The sequence below is a fragment of the Cryptomeria japonica genome, chromosome 10, assembly GCF_030272615.1.
Source record: "Cryptomeria japonica chromosome 10, Sugi_1.0, whole genome shotgun sequence".
In the NCBI taxonomy this organism is placed as follows: domain Eukaryota; kingdom Viridiplantae; phylum Streptophyta; class Pinopsida; order Cupressales; family Cupressaceae; genus Cryptomeria; species Cryptomeria japonica.
This window is the reverse complement of record NC_081414.1, coordinates 16,016,020-16,042,725: the sequence shown is the minus strand read 5'-3', so window position 1 is coordinate 16,042,725 and position 26,706 is coordinate 16,016,020. Positions and strand designations below refer to the sequence as shown.

Below are 26,706 nucleotides of genomic sequence, written 5' to 3'. Positions count from 1 at the left end.
GCTGGAAATATCTGTTTTTATTGTACACCATGTTTTGTTTGTTCCAACTTTGTTTACATTTTTGCAGAAACATAATTCTTTTACCTGTATTTACAAAATCTATAAGGCAAGAAGATTAGCTTTTTTGCGATCAACTTTCTGTTGATCCTTCTCTTTATGCACTTACCACTCCTTTTTATGTTCCCTGTCCTGTGAAGTTACAAGTAATATCACTTTCATTTTTGGATACCTCGAACAGAAAGGCTCAGATTCTCCTTGTTTTTAATTTTATTTTTGCTTCTTCTATTTTGAACTTTCCATATAGGCAAATTTAGATGCTCTCTCTTTTGGATGCAGGTGTTTATAGATGTAGTGGTGAGGTATTTTCAAGCTATAAGCTAGATTAAATTTTATTGTACATGAGTTTGATGGAATTTTGAAAATCTTTTTGTAAGACATAAGGCAAATAGAGAAATTGTTAAGACAGTATTCTTGTTTTTGGATGAAGCTTATCCACTAAAGCATGCCAATATGCAGGAGGGATTCTTTGATTATCTGAGAGGAGTTGATTGTTTGGACATTGAAATATATGCAATTCCAGAAGGGTCAGTTGTTTTTCCTAAAATACCACTCATCAGAGTTGAAGGCCCAGTGGCAGTAAGTTTAATAGATCTCTCTCTGAAGTAGAGAATACAACTTGACTTATGCTATGAAATTGCTTTGATCTTATATGGTTTTTCTTTGCTTGGAGCTCTAGTTAAATTAAGAGTCTTGAGACTTGGCCAAATAAGTTAAATAACTGTTTGTGTGGGTATACATATTTGTATTTTATTTTGGTGTAACTTTTATTTAACATGATTTTTAGAAACTGTTTCAGCTAGCTGAAATTTCTAGCCCCAAATCAGTTTTGCTTGTCTAAATGCCATTGCTGCATTCTTTAGCTTGTGCAGCTTTTGGAAACACCCTTTGTCAATTTGGTGAACTATGCGTCATTGGTTACTACAAATGCTGCAAGGCATAGGCGAATTGCTGGGAATTCTAAACTTTTGCTTGAATTTGGACTTCGTCGAGCTCAAGTAAGCTGATTTATATGTTCAGTTTTTAGAAAATCATAGTTGTTTCTGGTTTCTTATGTGGCTTACTCTGTTTTGTACTTTTCTTTTAGGGACCTGATGGGGGGATAAGTGCATCCAAATATTGTTACATAGGTGGATTCGATGCAACCAGGTTCTTCTCATTTGAACTCCCTAGATAAGTCCTTGTACTTCTTTTATATGCTTGAAGATGACATTAATGATAATTGGTGCCACAAATATGGGATATGGTTATCTAACATTTATGACAATCTGCACCCAGCTCAAGACATTTTACATGCTGTGTATGAAAAAGAGCACACACTTCGATAATCAAGGAGTCACCCTTGTGCAAAATGTATACAACACTGGTTTGATATGTGATTTTTCATATTGTTTAAATCCCAGAAGGTTTTGAACTCAGTATGACTAGCATTACAAAGCACATTATCCGTTCTCAATGTATATATCATAGTAGCATTATACTTACACAGCAATGACATGTAAAACTGAAAGTGTAAATGGAATTAAATTACACAAGTTTAAAACAAGGAAAACATGGGAAATTTAAAAAACGTCAAAGTACTTATAAAAGCATTGAATTAATTGAAAACGTTATTTAATGCCAAACAAAGTGTGTAGAAAGAGAAACGAAGTCCAAAATTCAATTATGAGACATAAATAAAGATTTAATGCTGCCAATTACTCTCGAACACTCCTTAAATATTATCTTTTCAGTTAGTCTAAATATTGTCATATAGACTCATTACTCATATACACTACGAAATTAGAGAATACAAAAATTCAATTAACCTCTAAGGAAGCCGTGACTAGATATATGAGGCAGAAGTTGATGCCCCTGCTAGAGAAGAAGTCTTTGCTTCAAATAAGTAGGTAATGATCATTCATAACCTCATTCAAGATGTCCAAATTTTCACTAAACGTAGGCTCCTAATTGGATGCGTTCCATTCCAAATTAGGATCAATCTCATTTGGATAAATTGGTGAATAATCTTCTATAGTACCTAAGATTAGCAATGATGAATGCATAAATTCTCAACCTACTAGTGTATGCTATAAAATTAGAAAATTATTGAAAGTCACGATTTAAAATTCCAATCTCAAATTGTTTTTTAGCAAAGATGAAGGTATTGGTGGACGAAGACCCAATCATTCATCCATTGTTGGCTCAATTGGTTTCATTCCCTAGAGTGTAAATGCTCAATTATACTCCAAGAATGCTAACAAGTAAAAGAATTGCATTGTTGGGTTAGAATTCACTTTGCCATCCAACAAAGTGATTTAGCCTCATGGCCAAAGTACTCCCATGCCCACAATTGTGTTGTTATTAGATTAGTTGCAAAAGCAAAATTTATCAATAAAACCAAGTTGTGATTGAATTCCATTCAATGCATTTAATAAAACAAACAGAAAATTATTTATTTAGATTATTATTTGGTGTTACTCTCTTCCTTGATTCCATTGTGCATATGTTGGAGAAGAAGCCCTTTGCTTGCTTGTATAATGGCAACTTTGCTATGCATTGTTGGTGTGAATGTGGCGGTTTACCTAATTTGTTCATCACCTAGGTCCTATTCACACTAGTCACTTAAGTTTACTTAGGGTACACATAGGATAGTTGTCATTTTATGTTTCAACTTCAAGTCATAAGATTAAGACATGTGATAATCTTATGCAATCCCATATCTCTCCTTGATCTATATAACCAAGGGTTTCCTTTTGTATTCTCAATCATCCTAATTTGATCTTCATTTTATATTTGCATCCTTTGATATAGTAACATTATTCTCTCATATCTAATATCTGAAAAATAATTGAATCAATAATTGAATGATATTGAATAAATTAATAATGAATATACAAGCGTATATAAGGGAATTACAAGACCGTGTTCTAAATATAACGAATTGTTAATCTAAAGCTTCAACATGAAGCTAAAACACTTAAAGCACTAAATAAAGCTAAAAGCTAAAATCTAAAAGGAAAATTGTGCGTTCTTATAAAAGAAGCAACAGTTCAATGATATTGAATAAATTAATAACAAATATGCAAGCGTATATAAAGGAATTACAAGACGGTGTTCTAAAAAGAACGAACCGTTAATCTAAAGCTTCAACATGAAGCTAAAACACTTAAAAGCACTAAATAAAGCTAAAAGCTAAAATCTAAAAAGCAAACTATTGTTTCTTTTATAAGAAGCAATAGTTTCACTTAACGAACTAAAAAGAAAAAAGCTAAAGAAGTCGACAACTAAGATGACGAACTAAAAAGCTAAATGACTAAGTAAATGACCATTAATAGAACCACTAAAAAGGTAACTGACTAAAAGAATTAATTATTCTAATACCCTCCCTTAATGGTCATTGTATCAAGTTATCAACTAAGTACCTGACAGAAGACATTGCAGGTCTTTTGATCACAAACACAAGAACACTCTGCCACTGTAGAGACCCTCCTAGGTTCTGCAAAGTGTTAATGACCAAGAATAGTTGATTTCGTCCGACTGATGTAACCCTCACACGCGAATTATAGAGCTGTCATACGCGAATTATAAAGCTGTCACAAGCGAATTATAGAAGCCTAAAACCATTATTTTGAGGAAAAATCGACAAACCCTTTTGCAAAAGAGAACTCCAAAACAAATAGCAAGATACCACAGTTGCAGATGTTTGCCTTGGCAACTCTAGGTGCGAACCAAACTTGATTGCAACAAAGCAGGATTTTTGAGGAAAAAACCGTCAAACCCTGTAAACAGGAATATTCCAAATGAGAATTCACGATTTTTGAGGAGAAAATAAAAAAACCAAGAAATATAAGGTTACAAATCATCGTTTTTGTGGAAAAAACGGTAAAACCCAAATAACCAAAATCCCATGTGAACATCGTGGATTACAGATGATAATTTTTAAGGAAAAATTATAAACTTTGTGAACAATTTTTGAGGAAAAAATCGTGAAAACCTAATGAGTAATTTTTGAGGAAAAAATTATGAAAACCCTACAAACAATTTTTGAGGAAAAAATCGTGAACACCCTAAAATGTCGCACGACAAAACCCTGATTTTTGAGGAAAAAATCAAGCAAAACCCTCCCATAATATTTTGTGGAAAAAATTAGAAAATTGACGAACAATTTTTTAGGAAAAAAATGTGAAAACCCTAGGACCTCTAGGATGAGAGGCCTCACCCAAATCAATATGATCAAGGCAACGTTATTCAAATATCGTCATCATGCACTGTTTCCAGGTGTTGTAGTTGCGGCCGTTGAACTTTTGACTGTGTTCCAACATGATGTTGCTCAAAGATGCCATCACGGAAATCAAGGTTGAACGAGGTCAACCTAGTGAAGGCATGAGACAAAAGAATTTGATTAAAAATTAGAACATAAATAGTTGCACAAATGATCTAAAGCCTTGGAACAAAATTCGAGGTACGAATCCCAATGCAAATGTCAAACTTTGTTGAAGACCTAGAAATTTTTCTGCAAACCCTTGATGGCAGAAAAATAGCCAGCAATTTTTTTTTTTGGCACTAATCTTGAGATATGGCTACAGAATAACTATTTTTTCTGAAAAAAATCAGAAAAATAATGTTAAAAAAACTCAGCTTTTTCAGAAAAGCTGCCATGAGAAGCACCAAACCCTAGGCGTTGAAGGGAAACCCTAGATCGAGAGCAGAAGAGTCGTGCCCTAGGCGCTATGTGCTGACCACAAAAAATAGTGGCTGTTAAAAAAAGGTGCCGCCGGCTTCCTCCCACAAAAAATCTGTCTTTTGCGTGCACACTCTGCTCAGAAACAAAAAAGTGCAGGCAAAAAATGGCGGAAGAAGAATAGAGAAAATTGTCTACAAAAAATATCGCGTGAGCATTGAACAACTAAGAAAATTGAAGACGCGCCACAAAACCCGTGAAAAAAATCACGAAAAATATCGTGATTAGATTTCATAAAAACTTGATGCCTAAGTCACACCGTCGTGGGTCCAGAAGGCACAAAAATTGTTTTTTTTCAACCGTTGCAAAAACCTTGTGGGAAAAAGCACAAAGAAGCCTGCAAAAGTCGCCCACGCAAGAGAATCATAGGAGTGGCGTGAAACACAGAATAAACTTGACCATGAACCACCAACGATTTTTTTTTAAATCGATTAAAATTTTTTTTGGAAAAAAGTTTCAGAAAGGGTTCTACAAATTTTTAAATTTTTTCTTAAACTCGAAAAAAGCCCATTGACCCACTCTGATACGATGAAAAATAATTGAATCAATAATCGAATGATATTGAATAAATTAATAATGAAAATACAAGTGTATATAAACGAATTACAAGACGGTGTTCTAAAAAGAACGAACCGTTAATCTAAAGCTTCAACACGAAGCTAAAACACTTAAAGCACTAAATAAAGCTAAAAGCTAAAATCTAAAAAAGCAAACTATGCGTTCTTATAAAAGAAGCAATAGTTTCACTTAACGAACTGAAAAACAAAAAGCTAAATAAGTTGACAACTAAGATGACAAACTAAAAAGCTAAATGACTAACTAAATGACCATTAATAGAATCACTAAAAAGGTAATTGACTATAAGAATTAATTATTCTAATAATATCTCTTGTATTTTCATTGAAGCTTCTAGATCTTGGATGGATACATCTTTAGCCAAATCTTGTATGATGTAAAGCATTCTATACCAACTCTTAAATGGTATCAAAGCTTGTAGGATTGCTTCTTGTTAGTCTTTATTGAGATATCTAGATTGCAAGTCTTGGCAGATCTTTAAATGTTGAGTATTCTTTGCATCAAATGATGGCTTGGAGAATTGAAAAAAACTTGATCAAAATACCAGTTTGTAGGGTTCTTCTTTGTAGCTTTGTATTGTAGGTTCATTTTGGAGTATGTTGGTGCAAATATGAGCTCATGATTGAGTTCATAGTGTCAAAGAAAATCATTTTAGCCTTTGGATTTGACATAGTTTGACACTGGTGTGGAGACCTTTGAGAAGCTTTTGGAGGAGTTATTTTTGTCTTTGGATTATGTTCTACATCTGTTTACATTAGGTTCTGGATTGTCATCTTCATCAGTGTGGCCTAAAACAACTGACTTGACTATGGTAAATTTCAACATTGACATGGGGATACTTGAATAGAGTTTAGAACCATCACACATGTTGATATTTCTTCCCTTATCTTCCTTTTAGGAATGGGAATACATCGTACGTGCATTCTTGGTTTTGTTTCTTCTAAAGGGGAGGAACATTATTCAATGATCATCTTCAACGTTCATTGTTGGGCATCTACCATCATTGTTGGGCATCTACCATCATTGTAGGAGACTCTACTTTGAGGTGGGCTTGTATGGTCTTTTCTTCTTCTCTCTTATGGGGGTGGGATTTTCTCTCACATGGGATTTTGTTCTTCTCAGTCTTCTTTGAGAATCTCTGTTGGAGAGGAGTTTTGTCCCACTGGGTTTTCTTCTTTACTCCATTTGTGAGAGATTGTATTTGTACATGGGTACCTAATATTACATAGTAGTCAGGACCGATCCTTGCATCTTTGCATTATTGTATCTTGCACATTCTCCCTAAGTTGTAGTTAAGGGGTGGTGTTGGTGTGAACAGGGTATTTTACCTAATTGGTTCATCACCTAGGTCCTATTTACACTAGTTACTTAAATTCACTTAGGGTACACATAAGATAGTTATCACTTTATCCCAAGTCATAAGATTAAGACACATGCCATAATTTTATGCAATCCTATGTCTCGCCTTGGTCTATATAACCAAGGGGTTCCCTTTGTATTCTCAATCATCCTAATTTGATCATCGTTATATATTTGTATCCTTTGGTAGAATAGTATCATTCTTTCATATATGATCTTTCTTGTGCTTTTATTGAAGCTCCAAGATCTTGGGTGGCTACATCTTCAACCAAATCTTGCATGGTGTAGAGCGATCTATACTAACTCTTACATGCTTGCTCATCCTTCATTTGCATTGGGAATGAATGTGAAAATGCATTTGAATAACTCCGCTCTCATTTCTATGTTCTCCTTGAATGATGAACTATAATAGGTAGAGGCATTCAAGAAAAAACTTGCAACATGGATGTGACAATGCATTTAGTGATTTCATCTAGCATCAATGATCTACGAAATTCACATGCAACATGGATTATACGCTATCCAATGCATCTATTAATTGAGAAAAATCGTGCTAGTGTCATATGCAACAAGAAAGTTGACTATTGTATGATTCCTTCTTTTGGCCCACCCATTGGGCATAATGCTACAACTTGTAATCTCCATTGCTAATGATGCTCAATAACAATAACATCCTACATTGCCTCTTTGAGCATGTCAACACTAAGGCTCTCATATAGCCTTAAAACTAGGACCCACAATAGCAATGGCATTAACCTTGTGCCATCAAGGAGATTCTGCAACATTGAATGAGATGTTTGAGTAATACCAAAGATTTGCTATTGCCTTATTGGCCTACACATGAAATTTTTTCTTCTATCCTATGGTCTCCAATGATGGTTGGGATTTAGATGTAGAGTAGGGTGTAATAAGAGTTTTCTCCATTCCACCACTAGTATTAGGTTTTCAAAAGTGTTACTTGGTCACAATGTGGAAGAGGATGTCACATTAGAGGAATCATGCCCTGATGGTAGTTATTTCTTATCATCCATGCCAAAAACTACAACACACTCTCTACAAGATCGTGTCATGAATCCATAGTAGTTCTAGCCTTTTTCATTTTACTTTTTTAATAGGCATCAAGAGATAATTTTGCTTGTTTGGTCACATCCAAAGGATAATTTATACAAGCTTTCTCTTCATGTCCTAACTTCTTTGTATGGTGCCCTTAGAAACCATTGATTTCCCCACCATTTTCATTCCCACAAAAGTTGTATATCAACTTTTTTGAATTGGGAACTTGTTGTGATGTTTTCACACATCACCCCATTGCAAATGTGGACTCCTACTTTTTAGGTCCTCTGGGTCTTTTGTTTGTGGTTCTTTGGGTCTTTTTGCAGCAGTCTCTTCAGTCTCCCCGACCTGCAAGTGTTTTGGGTTATTTGATCAAGTTTGTAAGTCGTTTGAAGTTTTGAACAAATTTGGCTAAGTTAGGAACTCGTTTGGTAGATTTGAGGTCTTTTCCTTAGGGTTTTGAAAAAACTAAACATTGCATTGGAATCAGGACCCTTCAAGGAAGCTACCAGTGAAATTTGAGCGAATTTTGAGCAAATTTCTATTTTTGGAAAGTTCCTATTTTTTAGGGATTTCATTGCCTCCTGGATTGTCTTTATTTTGCCAAAAATCAAACTTACTATTTTTAGAAGTTTTTATTTTTAGTAAGTGTCGTTTCGTCTTGTTTTGCCCTAATCTTGACATTTTGAAGTACTTACTATTTATAGCAAGTCTATATTTGGTAGGTTCTTCACAAGCAGGGGTCTTGACATTGATGACTGAACATTCCTGAAGATTTGTCTAAATCCGGAAAATAAAAAAGTAGGTAGTTGATCGAAAAATGGCTGTGGAAATCATTCCAAAAGTGGAAAGGCATTGAAAATCCTCCCAAGGCAAGGAATCACTCCAATTCCAAATATGGCATCCCAATCTGGAAGTGAGCAAAAATTGATTAAGTTTGGAAGATAACCAAGCAAAATCCTTAACCCCATTGAAATGCATATCAAAGGTGAATGGGTGTCAAATCATGGTCATGGAGGAATTTTCCTCCATGACATGTTTTCCTCCACCATGTGGTTTTAGCGCCCAAGCATGAGGAGAGCTCCAAAATGGGGGTGTAGAGGAATTTTCCTCCCAAACCCAAATTCCAGCACATGAAAATGATGCCCAAACTGGAGGTAGAGCGTTAGATTAGTACAAGGAAGGAATTTTCCTTCCAAACAAAATTCCTCCTCCAAGATTGAATTTCCTCAAGGATAAATTGAGAAAGGAATCCATGGTTAAGGAAGAAATTCAAAATTCCCTTCTTAGGAAGAAATTCAAAATATCCTTCTCAAAGGAGAAAATTACACCAAAGATGAAGAAATTCCAGGAAAGTGAAAAATTGACTAAGTGTTGGAAATTCTTTCCTTCAAGACAAAATTCCTGGAAAATGTGAAATTTGGCTAAGGATTGAAGAAATTCCTTCCTCGGGGGTAAAGTAGAATCAAGGTCAAGAATGGTCGCCAAATGAAGGGTATGGAGGATTTTTCCTCAAGCAAAATTCCTTCACCATGTGTTTTTAGCACCCAAGTTGGAGAGGAAGTGCTGGATAGGGTTAAGGAAGAAATTTCTTTCCAGATGAAGAATTCCTCCACAACATGAAATTGACATTGGAAGAGAAGCGTGGAAATCCCAGTCAAGGAAGAAATTTCAAAATTCTTTCTCAGAGAAGAAAATTCACCCAAAATGAAGAAACTTCAAGGCAAGGCAAAAAACTGGTCAAGGGAGAGAATTCTCTCTCCCTCTTGGATTTTGGAGCTCAGAAAAGAAAAGTCCTAAAAAATAGGAAAAGTGACATATTGATCAAAAACCTCCTTTAGGAGAAGACGAACACAAAAACACGAGAAAATTCTTTCAAGATAAAATTTTCTCTCTCCAGGAATTTTCTCTCTCCAAGCATTCCAGATGTGCAGGATTCTTGTAGGAGTAGATAAATTTGTTAAATTTCTTCCAAGGTAGGAAAATCTTCCAAAATGTCTATTGTGGGCTTAAAATGGAAAGATTCTTGTAAAGGATAAGTTGGCGACATGCAAAGAGAATATTCCATAGAGGTTCCTATGATGGTGGACTCCACTTGCATGGCAGGAATCTATTGAATGCATGGGAGCAAGATGGCGCATGCATGGCTGGAATATTTGACCAAGTGGCAGTTGGGTCAACACATGCCAAGGTAGTGGAGCGTCTTTTGCATGTAGCTGTCGCATATAGGAGATGATGGGGGCATTTATGGCATCATGGGCGATTTTGCATGAAGAAATATTTATTGCATTTATGACATATTGGGCAGATTTGATGTAAAGTGGTGCATTTAATGCACAAGTGGATGCCATTTTGGGCATGTAGGAATTAATTGTTAGTGGGTATAATGGGCATTTATTGAAGATCCTCACCTTGTTGCATCATGTGTGTGAAATCTTTTAGGAAAACCCTAATCATGGCTTGAGGCCTATATTAGGGTTTTGCATGTAATCATGGCTTGAGGCCTATATAAAGGGGGTGACCCCTTCATTTGTAAGCAAGGGAGATTTGTATGAAATTGTTGCGATAAGTTTTTGAGATAATAATAGTGAAACATTGTTCTTTGATGTAGTCCACTTAAGTTATTTTTCAAAGCTTGCATGGTTTCACCTTCCTCACTTAGAGTAGAAGTATAGTAGTGCTTTGATTTCAATGGAGAATGTAATTGTGTTTGATGAAATTCCATGGTTCATACTCTTTGCATCTTGTTGATTATAAGTTGTAGTGTAAAGTTAGCTTGAGCCACCAAATTTGTGGCAAGTTCGATTGTGGATAGTCGTTTGGATTGCGCCATTTTGGGTATTCAAATGTAGTTTCTCGATGTGAAAATCCTTCAACATTTTTGGAAGATTGCACCAGTTCTTATGGAGTTGTAGTTAATCTTGGCGAAGCAGAACTTGTTTTTTTTGGAATTCGTCCACTAAAGCGCTATCTATCGATATCACTGCCCTTAGGAGTAGATCTAGATCCTTCTAACCCTTTCCCCTTTAATTTAAGTCCATTCCAATTTAGTTCATTCCAAGCAAAAGCATCACAAAATTGAAAGAACAATCCAAACGTAAGTCCCCTTGGATTACCAGCATATCACATCAAGCCAACTGAGTCACATCCATTGCATAATCGGAACCTTGGAGTCAATTGTTTGAACTTATTGCAGTCTTAGCATACAATTGAACTTTGATCAAGAGAGTAAAGTGACCGTTGGGCAACTTTATTTTGTGTTAGGCGTAGTCATAAAAAACACGTCAACAAAACCATAATGCAATATGCTGATGCAAGTTCTTCCTCTTGTGGTATGATGAAATATGGGCTGAAATTGAGAACATGCCCATACTCGTTACTATTAGAGAATAATAAAAACTATAAGATTATAAACACAGTAGGTTGCAACTTAAAGGTTTAGTAAAAATAATAATTTAGGTTTTAGTCAAAAATAATAAATTACATAACACTAATAGTGTCTAATAGAAAGATTAAAAAACAACTTAATCTTATGTCTAGTAAAATATAAAAAACATAAAAAACTAACCCTGACCTTGACTTTGACCTTGACCTTGACCCTAACCCTAACCCTAAACTTATAAAAATGAGTTTAGGAGTCAGGGTTGACAAAAAATCACACCTTTTTTTTCAAAAAACAAAAACCTTTACCCTAATCATAGGATTAGGGTTAGGGTTTAGGTTTAGAAAAAGAAATATTTAAAAACCCTACCTCTATCATGTTGCAAGTGAAAAATATGTGAGAATTTGAAGGAGCAATATTGAATGTGTTTTGCTATGCCTTGTTTGATCACAAAATGTGCGGTTTGAAGTTTATGATCACTTAAGAATGTTCAATTTTTTTTTAACTGCTATTTGAAAATGCCCCTAACATAGACCGAGTCCGTATGGGTCTTGGTTCGCGTTGGGTTCGTGACTGGTTCAAACAGGTTTCACCCTAGGGCCCTTGGGGTGAACCCTATCCGGACCCAGGCAAACCCAGGCGTGAACCCTAGGGTTGAACTTGGAGCAAATGATGATGATCTTGATCCTTTTGATGATTGATGAACATTGAAGATAGAAGACAATTATAATTTTTGATTGTCAATTTTGTAATTGTAATGATTTTCATTTGAATCGTGAACTTGGACATATAGGAATCTATGATACATTGATATATATTATATGGCATATGAGCATCTGACATGATATGATATTATTGAAATTCTGAACTATCAATTGAATTGGCATTTGGCATTGATCAATGATGAAGTAGCATACTATTAAAAGTATTTAGATTTGTAATTTTGTGTATTTCTTTTAATTTTGTATATATGTACGGACGAACCCAACTAGGAACCCAAAAGGTAAAAAACTTTTTGTTGGAACCCACAAACCGGGTTCACATCCTCGAACTCGCTCCCAAACTCGAACTGGTAACTTAGCAAAAAAATGAATTTTGAGGGATTTTAGGAGAAAATCCATTACTAATTTTAAAAACCTGGCATTTTTTTAATAAAATGTGTATCTTTCAAGTTTTCTTGGCTTTTGATGGTTTTGCCTTGTTTCACCTATTTGATTGGCATTGAATGGTTTATTGAATAACTTGGGCAAACTGGTTTTGATTGGCATGGGAAAGATGACGGCTGCTACGCATCCACAATTAAATGCAATTTATTTTTGAAATGATAATTGATTATTCGATAAGTACAAAGGAGATGAAAGCTCCTTAACAATTAGAATGGGCTTAGTTTCGGGTAAATCTTCATGGTTAAGAGTGCTTGAGTCAGAATAGTTTTTGGGTGAATGAACTATTTGGAAGTACCGCTTACGAGGTGCAAGTTCTAGCAATGATGATCCATGTCATGTAATGAATGTTTTTTGCCATGTTCAATTGCACCTTTTCATCCCTGTAGCTAGTACATAATGGAATGAATGCCAAATAGAACATTCAAACACATTAGAGATGGGTTATTGTGAATCTCTATCATGAATGACAAGTCATTGCCAATTTCTTTAGTATTACGCACTCCATGCATTTGATTCTGAAAAGTTATATTTAACAATGGTGTACATCTTTGATAAGTTTTGGCTGCCATTGTGATTATGGTAAAATGCTGAGGTGTTATTGAAACTATTTTGGCTGGACCATTCCCTTTTGAATCTTGATCATAGCAACAAATTTTTCCACAAACACTGATCATGATTTGATGTATCAAATTTGTGGGCACTGGGCACTAATGAAGAAAATAACTTATTTGTGAGTTATCCCAGAACATGAAAAACTTCTTGCAGAAATTTGATTAAGTTACATGTACTTCACAGTACTAGCTTTCTGGTATTTCAACAGACTGAAACTAGAATAAAATATATCTTGAATGATATTGCACCCCTTACGTAATTTGCTGCCGTATGCTTAATGTGTAACCGCACTGTTCGTATGTGACTGTGTTGCCTCCTGTTTTTATGTCTGCTTTAACACTTTCATCTATTTCTTCTTCTTCTTCTTATAAATTAATTATTTTGCATTAGATAAAGTTTTTTTCTGTGACTGATGAAATGTTCACAGTCTTCTATTTTTGTTTTTGATGATGTTTGCATAATGTGTATGAAGCAATGTTGACGCTGGGCGACGGTTCGGCATACCACTTCGAGGGACACACTCTCATGCTTTTGTCAGTTCTTTTATGGTTTGTTACTCTTTCTCAAACAAATCTCATTGACAGAAAATGATATGATTTGATGGGGATTTAACTTGAATATGTCAGGACCTCTAAAGTAACATATTTGAAAAAATGGTATTTGGTTCCAATGAAGATGCCATCTAAAGTTCCATTATTGTGATTTTCATATATAATTAAAAGTTTTTGTGATTTATGGGTTTTGATGTTTGTGATTTTTATCAGTCATTTTGATGAAATTTCTATAGCACATATTTATCTGCTTTAGTCATATTTTCCTAGTCAGTTTAAACTTTATGAGAATTTTTTTATTTGAAGTGACTTTTGGTTCTTTAAGGACTCTCCTAAGTAAATCTGTAGAAGGTGAAAATGTACAAACTACTTTGAATGTGAGATGTGAAAAAGTTAGATTTTCTGTTTCTAATCTCATTGAAAGCTGCTGTGTGATTAATAATATTTCTCTTTAGTCTTTAATGATCTTTGCTGGTTTGAGCTTCGTATGGACTGATTATGATGATAAATGTGGCTGCAGGTTTGTCTTTTAGGTATGCTTATTAGATTTTGTGTATGCCATGCCATTGATGTTAGTTACCATTCCAATAATATGCTTCACTATATTCTTAGAAAATTTTACTTGAGTTTTTCAGTTTATAAACATATGTTAATGATGAAATCCAAACATGGAAGGTGCTCTATGTATTTTGAGCTAGTATGTTAATATGTTGTGCTCTTATGTCTTCCCTACCAGTACTTTGCAGAGAGCATTCTGTGGAATATGAGACTTATTTTTACTTTGTATACGTTCACTTCCACATTTCTCTGGCTTAATAAGCTAATATATCAAATGTTTTCTTCAATTTTTTAAAAGTTTCTTGTTCAATCTACTTTAGAATAGACGGTGACAAACTATGTTAACTTGGTAAACTACTGGGATACTGCAGGGACTTGATGAGATTGTTGACAGGGCACTTCCTAGATATGATGGAACAGGCAATTGTGAGGATTTTGTGAGCTTAACACAACACTGGCTAAGCAAATTGAAAGTAACAATCAACCTTGCTTACATATCTCTCGTTATGTAAATTTTAATATTTGAAGATCTTTTCTTTCTTCTTTGTTTCTTTTAAGTGCAAGTTGCTTTTTGCTGTATATTCAAGATGTTGGTCATGTCACCTAGCTACATGAAATCATTATACATTGGTATAGCATCAACAAGCTCATAAACACATGGATCCATCATTCATGAATTAGTGCTTAAATTAGTCATAAACCTGCTATAGATCAGATTCCATCAGAAATGTTGTTGACAATATACTTTAACCTATTTTTGACTGCATTCAATAATTTGAAAAAATGGCAGAAAACAACATTACTTCATATTAATTTATTTTTATGCACATCAAGGCTGATCATAGGTAGTTAATCCATTGCAAGAGTCATATATAAATTAGGTTCCATGAGATTTGAGTTGACAAATAATAAGCTATAACTAAATCTCTAGTAATTTACTTAAGCTTTTGTATTGGTATCTCTAGGAATTTTGTTTTCATAAGCAATGTGTACCCATGAAATTTTTTTTGTGTTGTCAAATTTCAAATCAAAATCTTGTTGTTTCTTAATTGTGAGTCCTACTTAAAAGGTCGAACCTTGTTGTGGCCATCTATGTTTTTGTCATCCCTAGTTAGTGTCTTTGTAGGATCAATGAAAGGAGCTTTCCAATACATTTGGCAAGGCAAAGAACAAAGCTCATATAATAGAGAACATGTGAAAATTTGCCATGGCATGCAAAATGTTATCTAGTTAGAGGGTATGCACTTGTGTGAAGAGCTTTATAAAGATCTAAAGTGAAAATGTTGCTCAGTGTGATTGTGCATTGACCATGAAGAATTGCAAGTTTTTGAAATACAAAATGATGTTTCTCAATTATGAGATACATGCCTCTCTAAAGGGATGCATAAAACATCAAAACACAAAAAAGTTTCCAAATGCAAGGGCACCCCCCTAATGAAGGAGTGCAAGTTTTTTTGAAAGTTAGAAAAGTGCATCATAGTGCATTGGCGTGTGCACTTGACCAAGGGGACACAAGTTAAAATTTGAAAAAGGTGTTTGCTAATGAAATGACACGTGCCACTCCAAAGCAATGCATAGCGTTAAAATTTGAAAAATTTGCAAATAGTGTAAGAGTATATACCTATGTATTGGAGTGAAATATGTGTTTCAAAATGAAAATATGTTGCTTAGTTAGAGGGCACACATTTGTGCAAAGAGACAAAGAAGAGTCAAAAAATGGAAAATGGCCTAGTTAGGGGGTGTGTGGTCCATTGACTTGCAACTTTTTGAAAATTGAAATTTGTTCACTAGTATAGTGGCATGTGCTTGATAAAGGAGAAGTAAAATGTTCATAAGTAAAAAGGTTGTGCAGATTTCCATTGGTGTGTGTGGCTGTGCCTCAATTAAGACAAATAGATGTTGACAATTTAAAAAATTGCATTATAGTATAAAGGCACATGCCCATCTAAAGAGTTACAAGTTCTTGAAACTAAAACAAATGTATGCCTATTATGGGGTGCACACCTATATGAAAAGAAACTTTAAACTTTCAAAAGTAGAAAAATTGCAACCTTGTAGACAAGTACATGCTTAGACAAGGAGAGACATTTTTTGAAAATTTCAAAGTGCATTCCCATACAAAGGCACACACCCCAAGGAGGAAAACCTGTCAATAAAAAATGCATCTCTATGTATAGGTGTGTGCCCATACGTAGGATCACATAAAAATAAAAAAAAGGCTGCAACTTTTCTTAATTGAGGACTTGTTTTCAGCATGTTTTTAGTAACTTATATGAGGGTTTGGTGCTAGCAGATATTTTGAGTTTCTTGGCAGATTTTGAGATTAACATTTTTCCCCAATACCTACAATGTATTTGAGTGTGTTTTATCTTTGGTTGCTGTTAATTTTTTGACTTAAAAAAAGGGGGTTTGTGAAAGTTTCATCAAAGAGTGAAACCAGCAACAGTTTTGATCACTGTCATAGACAAACAACAATTTTTATACGTTCTAGGGTTTAGAGTATCCAAGGTTGCAGATTTCAGCTAGGTTTGGTGTAACTACTAGTGGAAGGAATGGTTTTCAATATTCAAGGCACCAAGATTGGTCATTAGGTTTCAAGGCTTATTCAAAGGATTTTCCATGGTTAGAATGAAAAATATTTGTTAGAATCATTGCCAAGAGCTCGTTGCTAGATTGGCTATTCTTAACTCAAGCTATTTAAAGCTTGTGCTATTTCTAGCTATTACCATTTGTGAGGAGACAATTAGTTGAACATTAATTTTAGATGATCAAACCTCGCTGTTACTTGACTAAAAGTATGTTGGCTACTGGACTCCTCAAAAATTGATGATTGTGCAACAAAAGAAAGATCCAAGTTAGTTTGCTCTAGTTCTATTTCCCACAACTTTGTTGCCCCTTCCTTGTACTCATCATCTTTGTGAGTAAGAAGATGCAATTTGGAATGCATGTAAACTAGCTCCTTTGATTTACTTTGTGCCATTTGATCGCACTTCACTAAGTGAATGAAGGAGTATGTACTCCAATTCCATTCAATTGAAGACGAATTAACAACTTACTAAAGCAAAGGGAGCTCTCATTAGGGTTGTTAAATTAACAATTTTGTAAATCAAATCTCAAATTTGAAAATAGTAATTTTTAAATGATAAAACCAAATTTAGGGAGAGGGTAAAATTTTATAAAATTGTGATAAAATTTTGATTGCAAGAACTTGGAGGTGTGGTAATTTGTGGCTATTGAAGTATCACCAAGAGTCAGCATCCTTCCTATACTTGTCATGGAGAGAGGAAACACTTGACCAGTGGAGGCTACAAAATAAAAAAATTCACTTGTAATTGCATCTTCCATATCAAGATCGAAGAAGAGTTTAGTAAGAGCTTTCCTAAACCCTTTGCTAACTTCCGCGTCATAGTATGTTGGCACCATTTTTGCCATAGTGAGGATCTCTTGCTGTAATATTTGGGAGTCAATTGAAAGGCAAGAAGATGGAGTAGGGTGGTCATTTTGTTCCACAACTTAACATAGATTGATTGGACCTCTTTGAAGGTGTCTTCAAGATTTTTCTCTTTTGCAATTATGATGGATTTCATCTTCTCAATCATTGAGTTGATGCCATCATAAGCCTCTCCCAAGCATGGCTTATCCATTCCAGTAAAGCGGATTATACTCAAAATATGATGGAATTTTTTATTGATAGGTTTTAGATCCATTGATGGTAGACCATCGTGGTCATGTTCGTGTCCTGCAAACACCTTCCTATTTGCATCAATAGGTTTTCCTTTGCCCTGTTTTGCCATTGCCCAAGTTAACGGGTTCATCGATTGTCTGGCCCAATATGAGTCTGGTTTGATCCGGGTCCAAGATACCGGTCCGGTATCCCTCAAAACTTTTTGCTAGAGAAATTTTTTTGCTGCGGGAGATTTCGCCGTTGCCAAGGATGCTGAAGCAGAGTAAGGTGGAGAGGGGAGTCGGGTGGAGTATCCCGAAATGATTTTAGAATAGAGTTTTAAACTTTTAAAACATTTGACTTTAGATATGTTAATTTAATTTTAATATTTATAATATCTAAGTTGATTTTTAAAGATATTTGTATTGTAATACTTTATGTAAATTTTTTAATTTTAAAGATATTTGTATTCTAATACTCTTATTATTTCTATAAGGTGAATTTATAACTATATATACATAAATAAATATATATAAATAAACATATATATATATATATATATATATATATATATATATATAATTTTTACATTGTTTTTGTACTAACGAACCCAAACCCCTTTTCAAAATTATGTCAAACTGGCCACTTAGGCCATTACAAAAGTGCTTGTTGTCATGTTGGTTGTGTGAATGAAGAGTGTAAAGTGATCGAATGGAGGTGAAATGTTAAGTGCTTAGTTTTTTTTACTTCTGTAAAGTCAAACCATGCAATGGAAATGATCCAGATTGGTCCAAAAATACCAGGTTCACTGTTGAAGAGATCGATTCGACATCCAAACAATTGAAACCCGATTTTGGATCTGATTCCAAGATGTTACATACTCAAAATTAGTGGGAAGATGTGCCAATTTGGCAATGCAACTTTTAACTTAATGATGTAGTTTTGATGCTCTCTTTCCTTCTTTTCATTGTTGTTGTCTTCTCTTCTCACAATTATTCTCTTTCATTATCTTCTTCTTCACAATATATAAAATGGCAAAATGAGGTTGTTTTTTGCTTTGAGTAGTTAGTATGCCTTCTTTAGATTTACAACAGGTCTAAAGGGGTGTTTTTCTTTCAATTGTGTGTGTGTTTAAATTTCATTTTATGTAAACTTGGATTTAGGGGACCACTTGCCACCCCTTGGATGGTTAGGGGATGTTTGTGCCATCCCTAGTCATCCCCTACCACACTCAGAAAACTCGGCTTTTAGAAATGTTTTCAATTTTTTTTGATGATTGGTGATGGGCATTTACGTCTTGTCACACCTCCAAAATGACCCTATAGGAAATGGGCTTAAAAACACAGTGATGTGTCCTTGGGGTACATAGCTATTTATAGATCTACTATTTATAGATGATCTTCTAGAAGGTCTATTTTTAGTGGATAGTTATCCATAATATAAATCTATTTGAAGTTTTCTTGATTTAGGGTTTGGTATTTGTGGACGCAATTATGTAGTAAACTTTCTTTGTGTGCAAGCAAACTATTTATAGCTTAGAAGTTTTAGCTAGCTTTTCTATTGCTTTTTATGCAAATGTTTTATAAAAACTTATAAATCAGTGCTTTTGGCACTTAGGTTTTCAACAGGAATTTTATGCCTACTTGGTACTAAAATTGTTGTTTAAACATCTTATGAACGATCTTGTGTATGCATGCTTAGGTAAATAGAATTGCTTTATTGAATTTGCAAGCTTTGTATTGCAAGTTCTATAAAATTGATTATTGCTTTGTATGCAGTTCCTTTATTCCCTTTACTTAATTGTGCATCCTTTGTTTAAACAACTCAATCTTTGTGTTCTACTCACTTTTTCTATCTCTTCTTTCAGGCAAAAAGAGTGCATGTTCATTAGCTGCTATAGATTGTTTAAGTAAAAGACATAAAAAGCTTCCAGTTTGAGCAGAAGTGCTGAATTGCCTTGTGCTCTTATTTGTGAAAAAAAAGACATTAATTTATTTAATTTGCTTGCAATGCTTATTCAAAACCCCTAAAGTTAAATTGTCTATATTGTAAAGGGCTAGAGATTTGTCCTTAGGTTGTAGGGTTTTTGCTATATAGGGCTTTCCCTTTGAATTTGAAGAGAGATTTATCCTCACACATTGTTCTGTTTTGTGTTACACTAAAAGGTGCAAAGTTCAAACTAAAAATCCTAACAAGCATCTCTAGGGATTTAATTATATGGCCTTTTTTTGTTTTGAATTAATATTGCAGGTTGCATTTATTGTTCTAAACTTTATAACTTCTATCTACTTCTGTTTTTCTAAGTCGCTATTTAGGAATGTTCTAGGAAAAGCTTAGATGGTTACAACTTACAACTCTATGAGTTTGAGCAAGCCATTTTTGATGTAATACAATGGTGTGGGCGATTTCAAAAAGGCTAAGCACATACACTATGAAATAGGTTTTGTTGACGTGTTTTTTATGACAACGTCTAACATAGAATAAAGTTGCCCAACGGTCACTTTACTCTCTCTTGATCAAAGTCCAATTGTATGCTAATATTGCAGTAAGTTCAAATGATTGACTCCAAGGTTCCGGTTATGCAATGGATGTGATTCAGTTGGCTTGATGTGATATGCTGGTAATCCAAGGGGACTTACGTTTGGATCGTTCTTTCACTTCTTTGCTCTAGCTGGAATTTCATCATCGGATATAACAATTCTGTGATGCTTCTGCTTAAACTGAAATGAATTGAAAATAAAGGGGAAAGGGTTGGAAGGATCTAAATCTACTCCTAAGGGTAGTGATATCAATAGATAATGCTTTAGTGGACAAATTCAAAATAAATGAAGCTCTGCTTCGCCAAGTTTAACTACAACTCCGCAAGAACCGTGTAATATTCCCCTTAATTTTTTTGATTTTTTAAACACATCAAACACTACAATGCACCTGTTAAGGTTAAGAAAGATAATCACATTACTGCTGAAAGTAACCCTCCACTTTTTTATCATCGAGAGCATACAGTGCTGAGGGGATCGTTAGGTGCTTGAAAACTGAAATTGATTACAATATGGGCGGCAAGCCATCCCCTTCCACTTTTCAGCGGGATGGATAACCAGAAAACTTGGCGGTAAACCAGCTAAGAAGAAACACTAACACACAAAACAAATCAACTCTACCGTAGTATTTCAGCGGGAAGACTTATTACGAACAAAATCAACTCCACCGCTGTATTTGAGCGAGAGGACTTTAACACAACAAAATCAATTCAACTGCAGTATTTCAGCGGGAGGACTTGCATCATTTCTTGATTACAAACATAGAAGGCGGCCAAGCCATCCTCTTCTACTTGCACAATGGGAATTACAAGAAAATAAGAAGCAAACAAAGATAGCTAATGGTACTACCATTTAGCTTTACAATGAATCATTCTGAAAATGGTAGCTAATATGAAATTTAAGCTATTACAAACATTGAATTGAAGGAGGAGCACGAGAACAAGGAAAAGATTTGCAAGAGAGTAAAAACCATAATACCAAATTGCTGTCACAGAGAACAGCCTGCTGCAACTCCACCAATCAGCCACCACGAACCACAACACACTAAGGAAAGCCACACCAATGAAGCACAAACACATTGGAGATTCGCACACACCCAAAACTAGAATCGCTGAACACAAAACCACTGAAATCTCCCACACACAACACACCAAACTCGCCCAACAACAAGCACCCAAAAGGGACGGCCAGCAAAGGACAGTTCGACCGGCAATGTAGTACGACTTGCAAGGTAAGTATGACTAGCAAGTAGAGTACGACCTGCAAGGTAAGTACGACCAGCAAGAAAGCCATGCCCTTCACCCAAACTCACGTCCTCCTGAGCAAGAAGACGCCTCGCACTCAGCTATCCAACCAAAACGCTATCCACAGAAAACAACCAAGCAATCCAGCAAAATCGAACCACAACTAGGAGTGATGTCTCACTCGAAATTGCAAAAGAAGCTCTAGGAGGTTTTCACCCACGAAGAAGTCTGGAGTCATTCCGACAGCATAATAGTACAAGTTTTCCAAGATGACAAAATGAGAGCCCAAGCTCATATTTATAACATTTGCTCACCAAAATTCAAATTCAACACCTCCAAATTTGCCCACATTACATGACATTTCATTTCATCCAAATGAGCACTACATTTCATTTCATTACTCCAGCATTTGGCTGCCCAAGATGTATTTTTTTTTCACTCCTAGACAAGTTCGAAGTTGTCCAAGGTCCACAAGTAATATTTCAAAATACTTTTCCCATTTTCGATCCCAGACTTGGGAGAAATAATAAAATCTTATGAATAGAATATTTTTTCCAGCTTTCCTAAGTCGTCCAATTTAATAATTAAATAATAAACTTGGGACAAAGTATTAATATTAAATAAACCATTTTGCAGACCAAATGTCATAAAAATATTAACTTAACTCATTTTAATGATAAATGACCAAGTCCATTAAACTGCATTCTGAACTCAACTAAGCTTGCCAAAAATAGAACTGAGTCACTAAGCCATCACATAACTGCCAAAAATAGCCGGTGCTGCCAGACTAGATTGAAACCCTAAAAATTTCCACACTAAAAATAGTGACTCCCAATTCTGTTAGGGCATAAACTGGGATCAACTATTACTAAAAATAGTAAGTCCACTGAAGAGTAGTCAGATGTAGTTGCATGCCATATTGTGGAAAACTCTTGAAAAACCCAGAAAAAATGTGCTACTCAAACCCTACTTACTAAAAATAGTAAGTCAAACCTCAACTGAACGCGATGCATGTACCGTCACTGCGAAGCTCTCTGAAAAACCTAGAAAAACTACACAATCAGAAATCCTAGACTCCAACTGCTTCCCACTCAAAATCCTCCTGGAAGATGGAAACCCTAATTCTGCCAAAAATAGCCTACGAGCCTCTTGAATAGGCTATTCTCCACCATGAGTGATCACTGGCTGGGAGGGGACATTACAAACCAGTGCAATCTTTTGAGGATGTTGAAGGATTTTCACATTGAGAAAGTGCATTTGAATACCCAACATGGTGCAATCCAAACGACTATTCACAATCAAACTTAGCACAAATTTGGTGGCTTAGGCTAACTTTACATTGCAACTTATAATCAACAAAAAGTACGAACCATGGAAATTCATCAAACACCATTTACATTCTCCATTGAAATCAAAGCACTATACTACTTCTACTCTAAGTGAGGAAGGTGAAACCATGCAAGTCTTGAAAAATAACTTAAGTGGACATCATCAAAGAACAATGTTTCACTGTTATTATCTCAAAAACTTATCGAAACAATTTCATACAAATCTCCCTCCCTTACATATGAGGGGGGTCACCCCTTTATATAGGCTTCAGGCCTTGGCTACATGCAAAACCCTAATTAGGGTTTTCCCCTAAAAGATTCCACACACATGATGCAACAAGGTGGGAATCAAAAATAAATGCCCATTATGCCCATATACAATTAATTCCAGCCCATTAAAATTGGTATCCACATGCACTAAATGCACCATTCCCTACTAAATTCACCCAACATGCATTGAATATTCCTTCATGCAAAAATTGCCCCATTATGTCATAAATGCATTGTCATCTCCACACACGATGGCTGCGTGCAAAAAGAATCAGCCATAATGCCTTAAATGTGATGGCCACATGCAAAAAGATGCTCCATTAATTCAACATGTGCTGACCCAGTTGCCACTTGGCTAGAAACCCTTGGAGAGAGAAAACTTTATCCAAGAAGAATTTTCTTGAAGTTTTTTAATTTGCCTTGTTCCAAGGAAGCTTTTTCATCAATTTTCCACATTCTATTTTTTAGGATTTTTTTAAAATTTGAGTTCCAGGGTCCAAGAGAGAGAAAATTCTCACTTAGCCAATTCTGAATTTTTTTTGAAATTCGAACGAATTTTGATGCCTGAAATGGGATTTTTCAAAATTTCCTGAGGGGAATTTTTTTCTTTTAGTTCATCCTTGATTCCTTCCTTGCCTTAGAATTTTTTTACCTTCAATTCATCCTGGGTGTGGAATTCACGTTGTGAAGGAATTCTCCTTTGGAAGGAAATTCTTTCCCTTCCTTGTTTTGGTGCTACTCCACACACTTGGGCGCTAGATTGCCATCATGGAGGAAATTTTCAAGTTTTCCAATTTTCCATAGCACCTTCCATTTGGCGCCCTGTCTTGACCTTGGGCGCTATTTGACCTTCATGGAGGAATTTGACTCACTTGCTTACCTTCCTTGGCACCCCTCATTTGGCGCTTGACTCTTGAATTGGGCGCTAAATTATTGACTAGCAGGAAGGTGCGTGCCTTGGCGACCTTCCAGCACCCCCCCAATTTGATGCCCATCTGTGCACTTGGGCGCTAGAAGACCCACTTGTAGGGAGGTGTGCTGTTTGGGCAACTTTCCTTGAGTGCTCTAGCTTCTCCTTGGGCGCCATTTCATGCACTTGCAGGAAGGTGTGATTTTGATGTGCCTTTCAGTACCCCCTTCCTTGAGCGCTCCAACTTCTCCTTGGACGCCATTTCATGCACCTGCAGGAAGGTGTGATTTTGATGTGCCTTCCAGTACCCCCTTCCTTGAGCGCTCTAGCTTCTCCTTGGGCACCATTTCTTGCACCTGCAGGAAGGTGTTTTGTGGAGGAATTCTTCCAGCACATAAATTTGGCAGCCTCATGTATTTGGATGCAATGCTCTGGTGATGGATTTTTACTTGGTGTTTCATCTAGACTTGGCCATTCTTCGACCATTTTTAGATTCAAGATGCCATATTTGAAATTGAAGTGCTTTGCCAGACTTAGAGGATTTTCGATGCTTTCCACTTCTGGAATGGGCGTCCATACTTAGCCATTTTTTGATCACTTAGCCCGCTTTTCCGAATTTTTCGGATTTAGAGATGTTCAGGAATGCTCAGTCTTCAGTGTTTGCCTGTGAAGAACTTGCCTAAAATAGACTTTCCCAAAATAGAAAGTGTTTCAAAATGTTAGAATTAGGGCAAAACAGGTCGTAGAGACACTTACTAAGTTTGATTTTTGGCAAAATCATGTTGGTGTTGGAAATAAGCCACACCCAGATCGACGATGGACTGGTCCAAGAGGGGCTAGTAGCTCAGTGGTAGAGCAGTCCAACAGCATATGGAAGGTCCTAGGTTCGAGTCCTAGCTGGTCCATGTCTCATTCATGGTATCAGAGCCAGGTCCAGGCTAGGAGCCCCAAGCACATGAGAAGTGTGGCTTAAGGGGGGGTGTTGGTGTTGGAAATAAGCCACACCCAGATTGACGATGGATTTGTCTAAGAGGGGCAAGTAGCTCAGTGGTAGAGCACTCCAACAGTGTATGGAAGGTCCTATGTTCGAGTCCTAGCTGGTCCATGTCTCAACAAATCGGACCAATCCGATAGGTAGCGAAATCCCTAAAAAATAGGAACTTTCTAAAAATAGAAAGTTGCTCAAAATTTTCTCAAATTTCACTGGCGGGTTCCTTGGAGGGCTCTGATTCCAATGCAATGTTCAGTTTTTCCAAAACCCTAAAGGAAAGGCCTCAAATCCAAGTCTGAAGGACAAAATCCTAAAATGGACAAAACAGGTTCCAGACTCGGCCAAATTTATTCAAATGACTTGTAGACTTGATCAAATTGACCCCAAAACACTTGCAAAACGAGGAGATTGGAGATACTGCCATGAAAAGACCCGGATAAACACAACCAAAAGACCAAGAGGACCTAAAAAGTAGGGGGTCCCCATTTGCAATGGGGCGATGTGTGAAAACGTCACAATAGGTCTGTAATGAATTTTCCTCCAATTAATTTTTGAATTTAACAAATATTAGGCTACGTGCAATATGGCGCAACAAAAAGACAAAGTCTTTGCTAGAAGTATGCCCTCGTAAATATTTTAAGAGCATTTTATCATTCACCTGATTTACCTCTTTAGGAGAGTATGTTAATAGAAATGGCCCTTGCTCATAGTCGTTCTTTAAAAGGCATTTTTAGTAGTGTAAATTCCTTCTTGAATATTGTTTGTTCTCTTTGGAATGTCATTTTAGATTTTAATATCATTTTTTAAATAAATATTGCTCACTCGACTTGGAAAATTTAGTTTTTTGTAACTAGTAAATATTTCTTATTCTGTAACAATTTCTCAGGCGGCAGATTCTTTGAGGGGAAGTTTCTCTGACACAAATACTAGTGAGATAGCAGCATTCATATCATATGCACTAGCTTTTCCAACAAATTTCCAAGCTCTTGTGGACACTTACGATGTAGGTTGTTTATTTAATTTGATTCATGTGAGTTTCTTTATGATTGTTGGCAGCTGACAATAATGAGTGTGTTCATGGCAGGTTATGAGAAGTGGAGTACCCAATTTTTGTGCTGTTGCTCTTGCCCTGCATGATTTAGGGTGTGTTATGCTAATTCTTGTAGTCTTGTTCATGTGTTGCAATTGTTGTATGGTGATGCGTATTTTGTTTGGGTAAAGAAGATGCATATTGTGTCACTGTCGTGCTTTAACTGCTGTTACTACATTTACAACTTTATACATCTTTCTATTTATTAGAAATACGTGTACCAACATATTTGTTCTAGTAATATATTTAGGGTGTGGTTGACCTCATACTTTTTGTTTGCTAAATGAGAGATAAATGAGAGATGCCCTCATATTCTTATGTTGGCCACAATGTTTTTTTTTTGTGGTGGAGAAAAATTTCATTACTTTTTTTCCAATTAAAAATCTACAAGTTCACAACTTTAATACAAAAAGTTGGGTGGGCTGAATGGAAGCACAGCCTGCAAACAATGAAATGTAATTCTTACAATTGTGGAGGAGACAATAGCAATTATCCAAAATCATTCCTTTGTTAGGGATTTAACTTTTAAGAGAGCAAACATGCAGCAAGAGCAGGTGCATGAGGGGCAGGGTCATCATTCTCCTTGACCCACCTGCCCCACTTGGATGATCAGGCTTATAGTTGCTCCAAGCATC

At 35.7% G+C, this 26,706-nt stretch overlaps 1 protein-coding gene across 4 annotated transcripts in view; it reads left to right on the top strand.

Annotated features, from left to right (window-relative positions):
* LOC131076715 (nicotinate phosphoribosyltransferase 1) overlaps positions 1-26,706 on the top strand; it is a 62,641-nt gene that overhangs the window by 9,709 nt on the left and 26,226 nt on the right. For 3 of the 4 annotated variants that reach the window (XM_058014017.2, XM_058014019.2, XM_058014018.2), the window contains exons 4-10: positions 517-636; positions 921-1,055; positions 1,145-1,206; positions 13,401-13,476; positions 14,409-14,510; positions 25,868-25,984; positions 26,066-26,124. In XM_058014017.2, coding sequence (XP_057870000.1) covers positions 517-636; positions 921-1,055; positions 1,145-1,206; positions 13,401-13,476; positions 14,409-14,510; positions 25,868-25,984; positions 26,066-26,124 — 671 coding nt within the window. The remainder of the gene's footprint in view (positions 1-516; positions 637-920; positions 1,056-1,144; positions 1,207-13,400; positions 13,477-14,408; positions 14,511-25,867; positions 25,985-26,065; positions 26,125-26,706) is intronic. The other variant, XM_058014020.2, reaches the window with a different exon arrangement.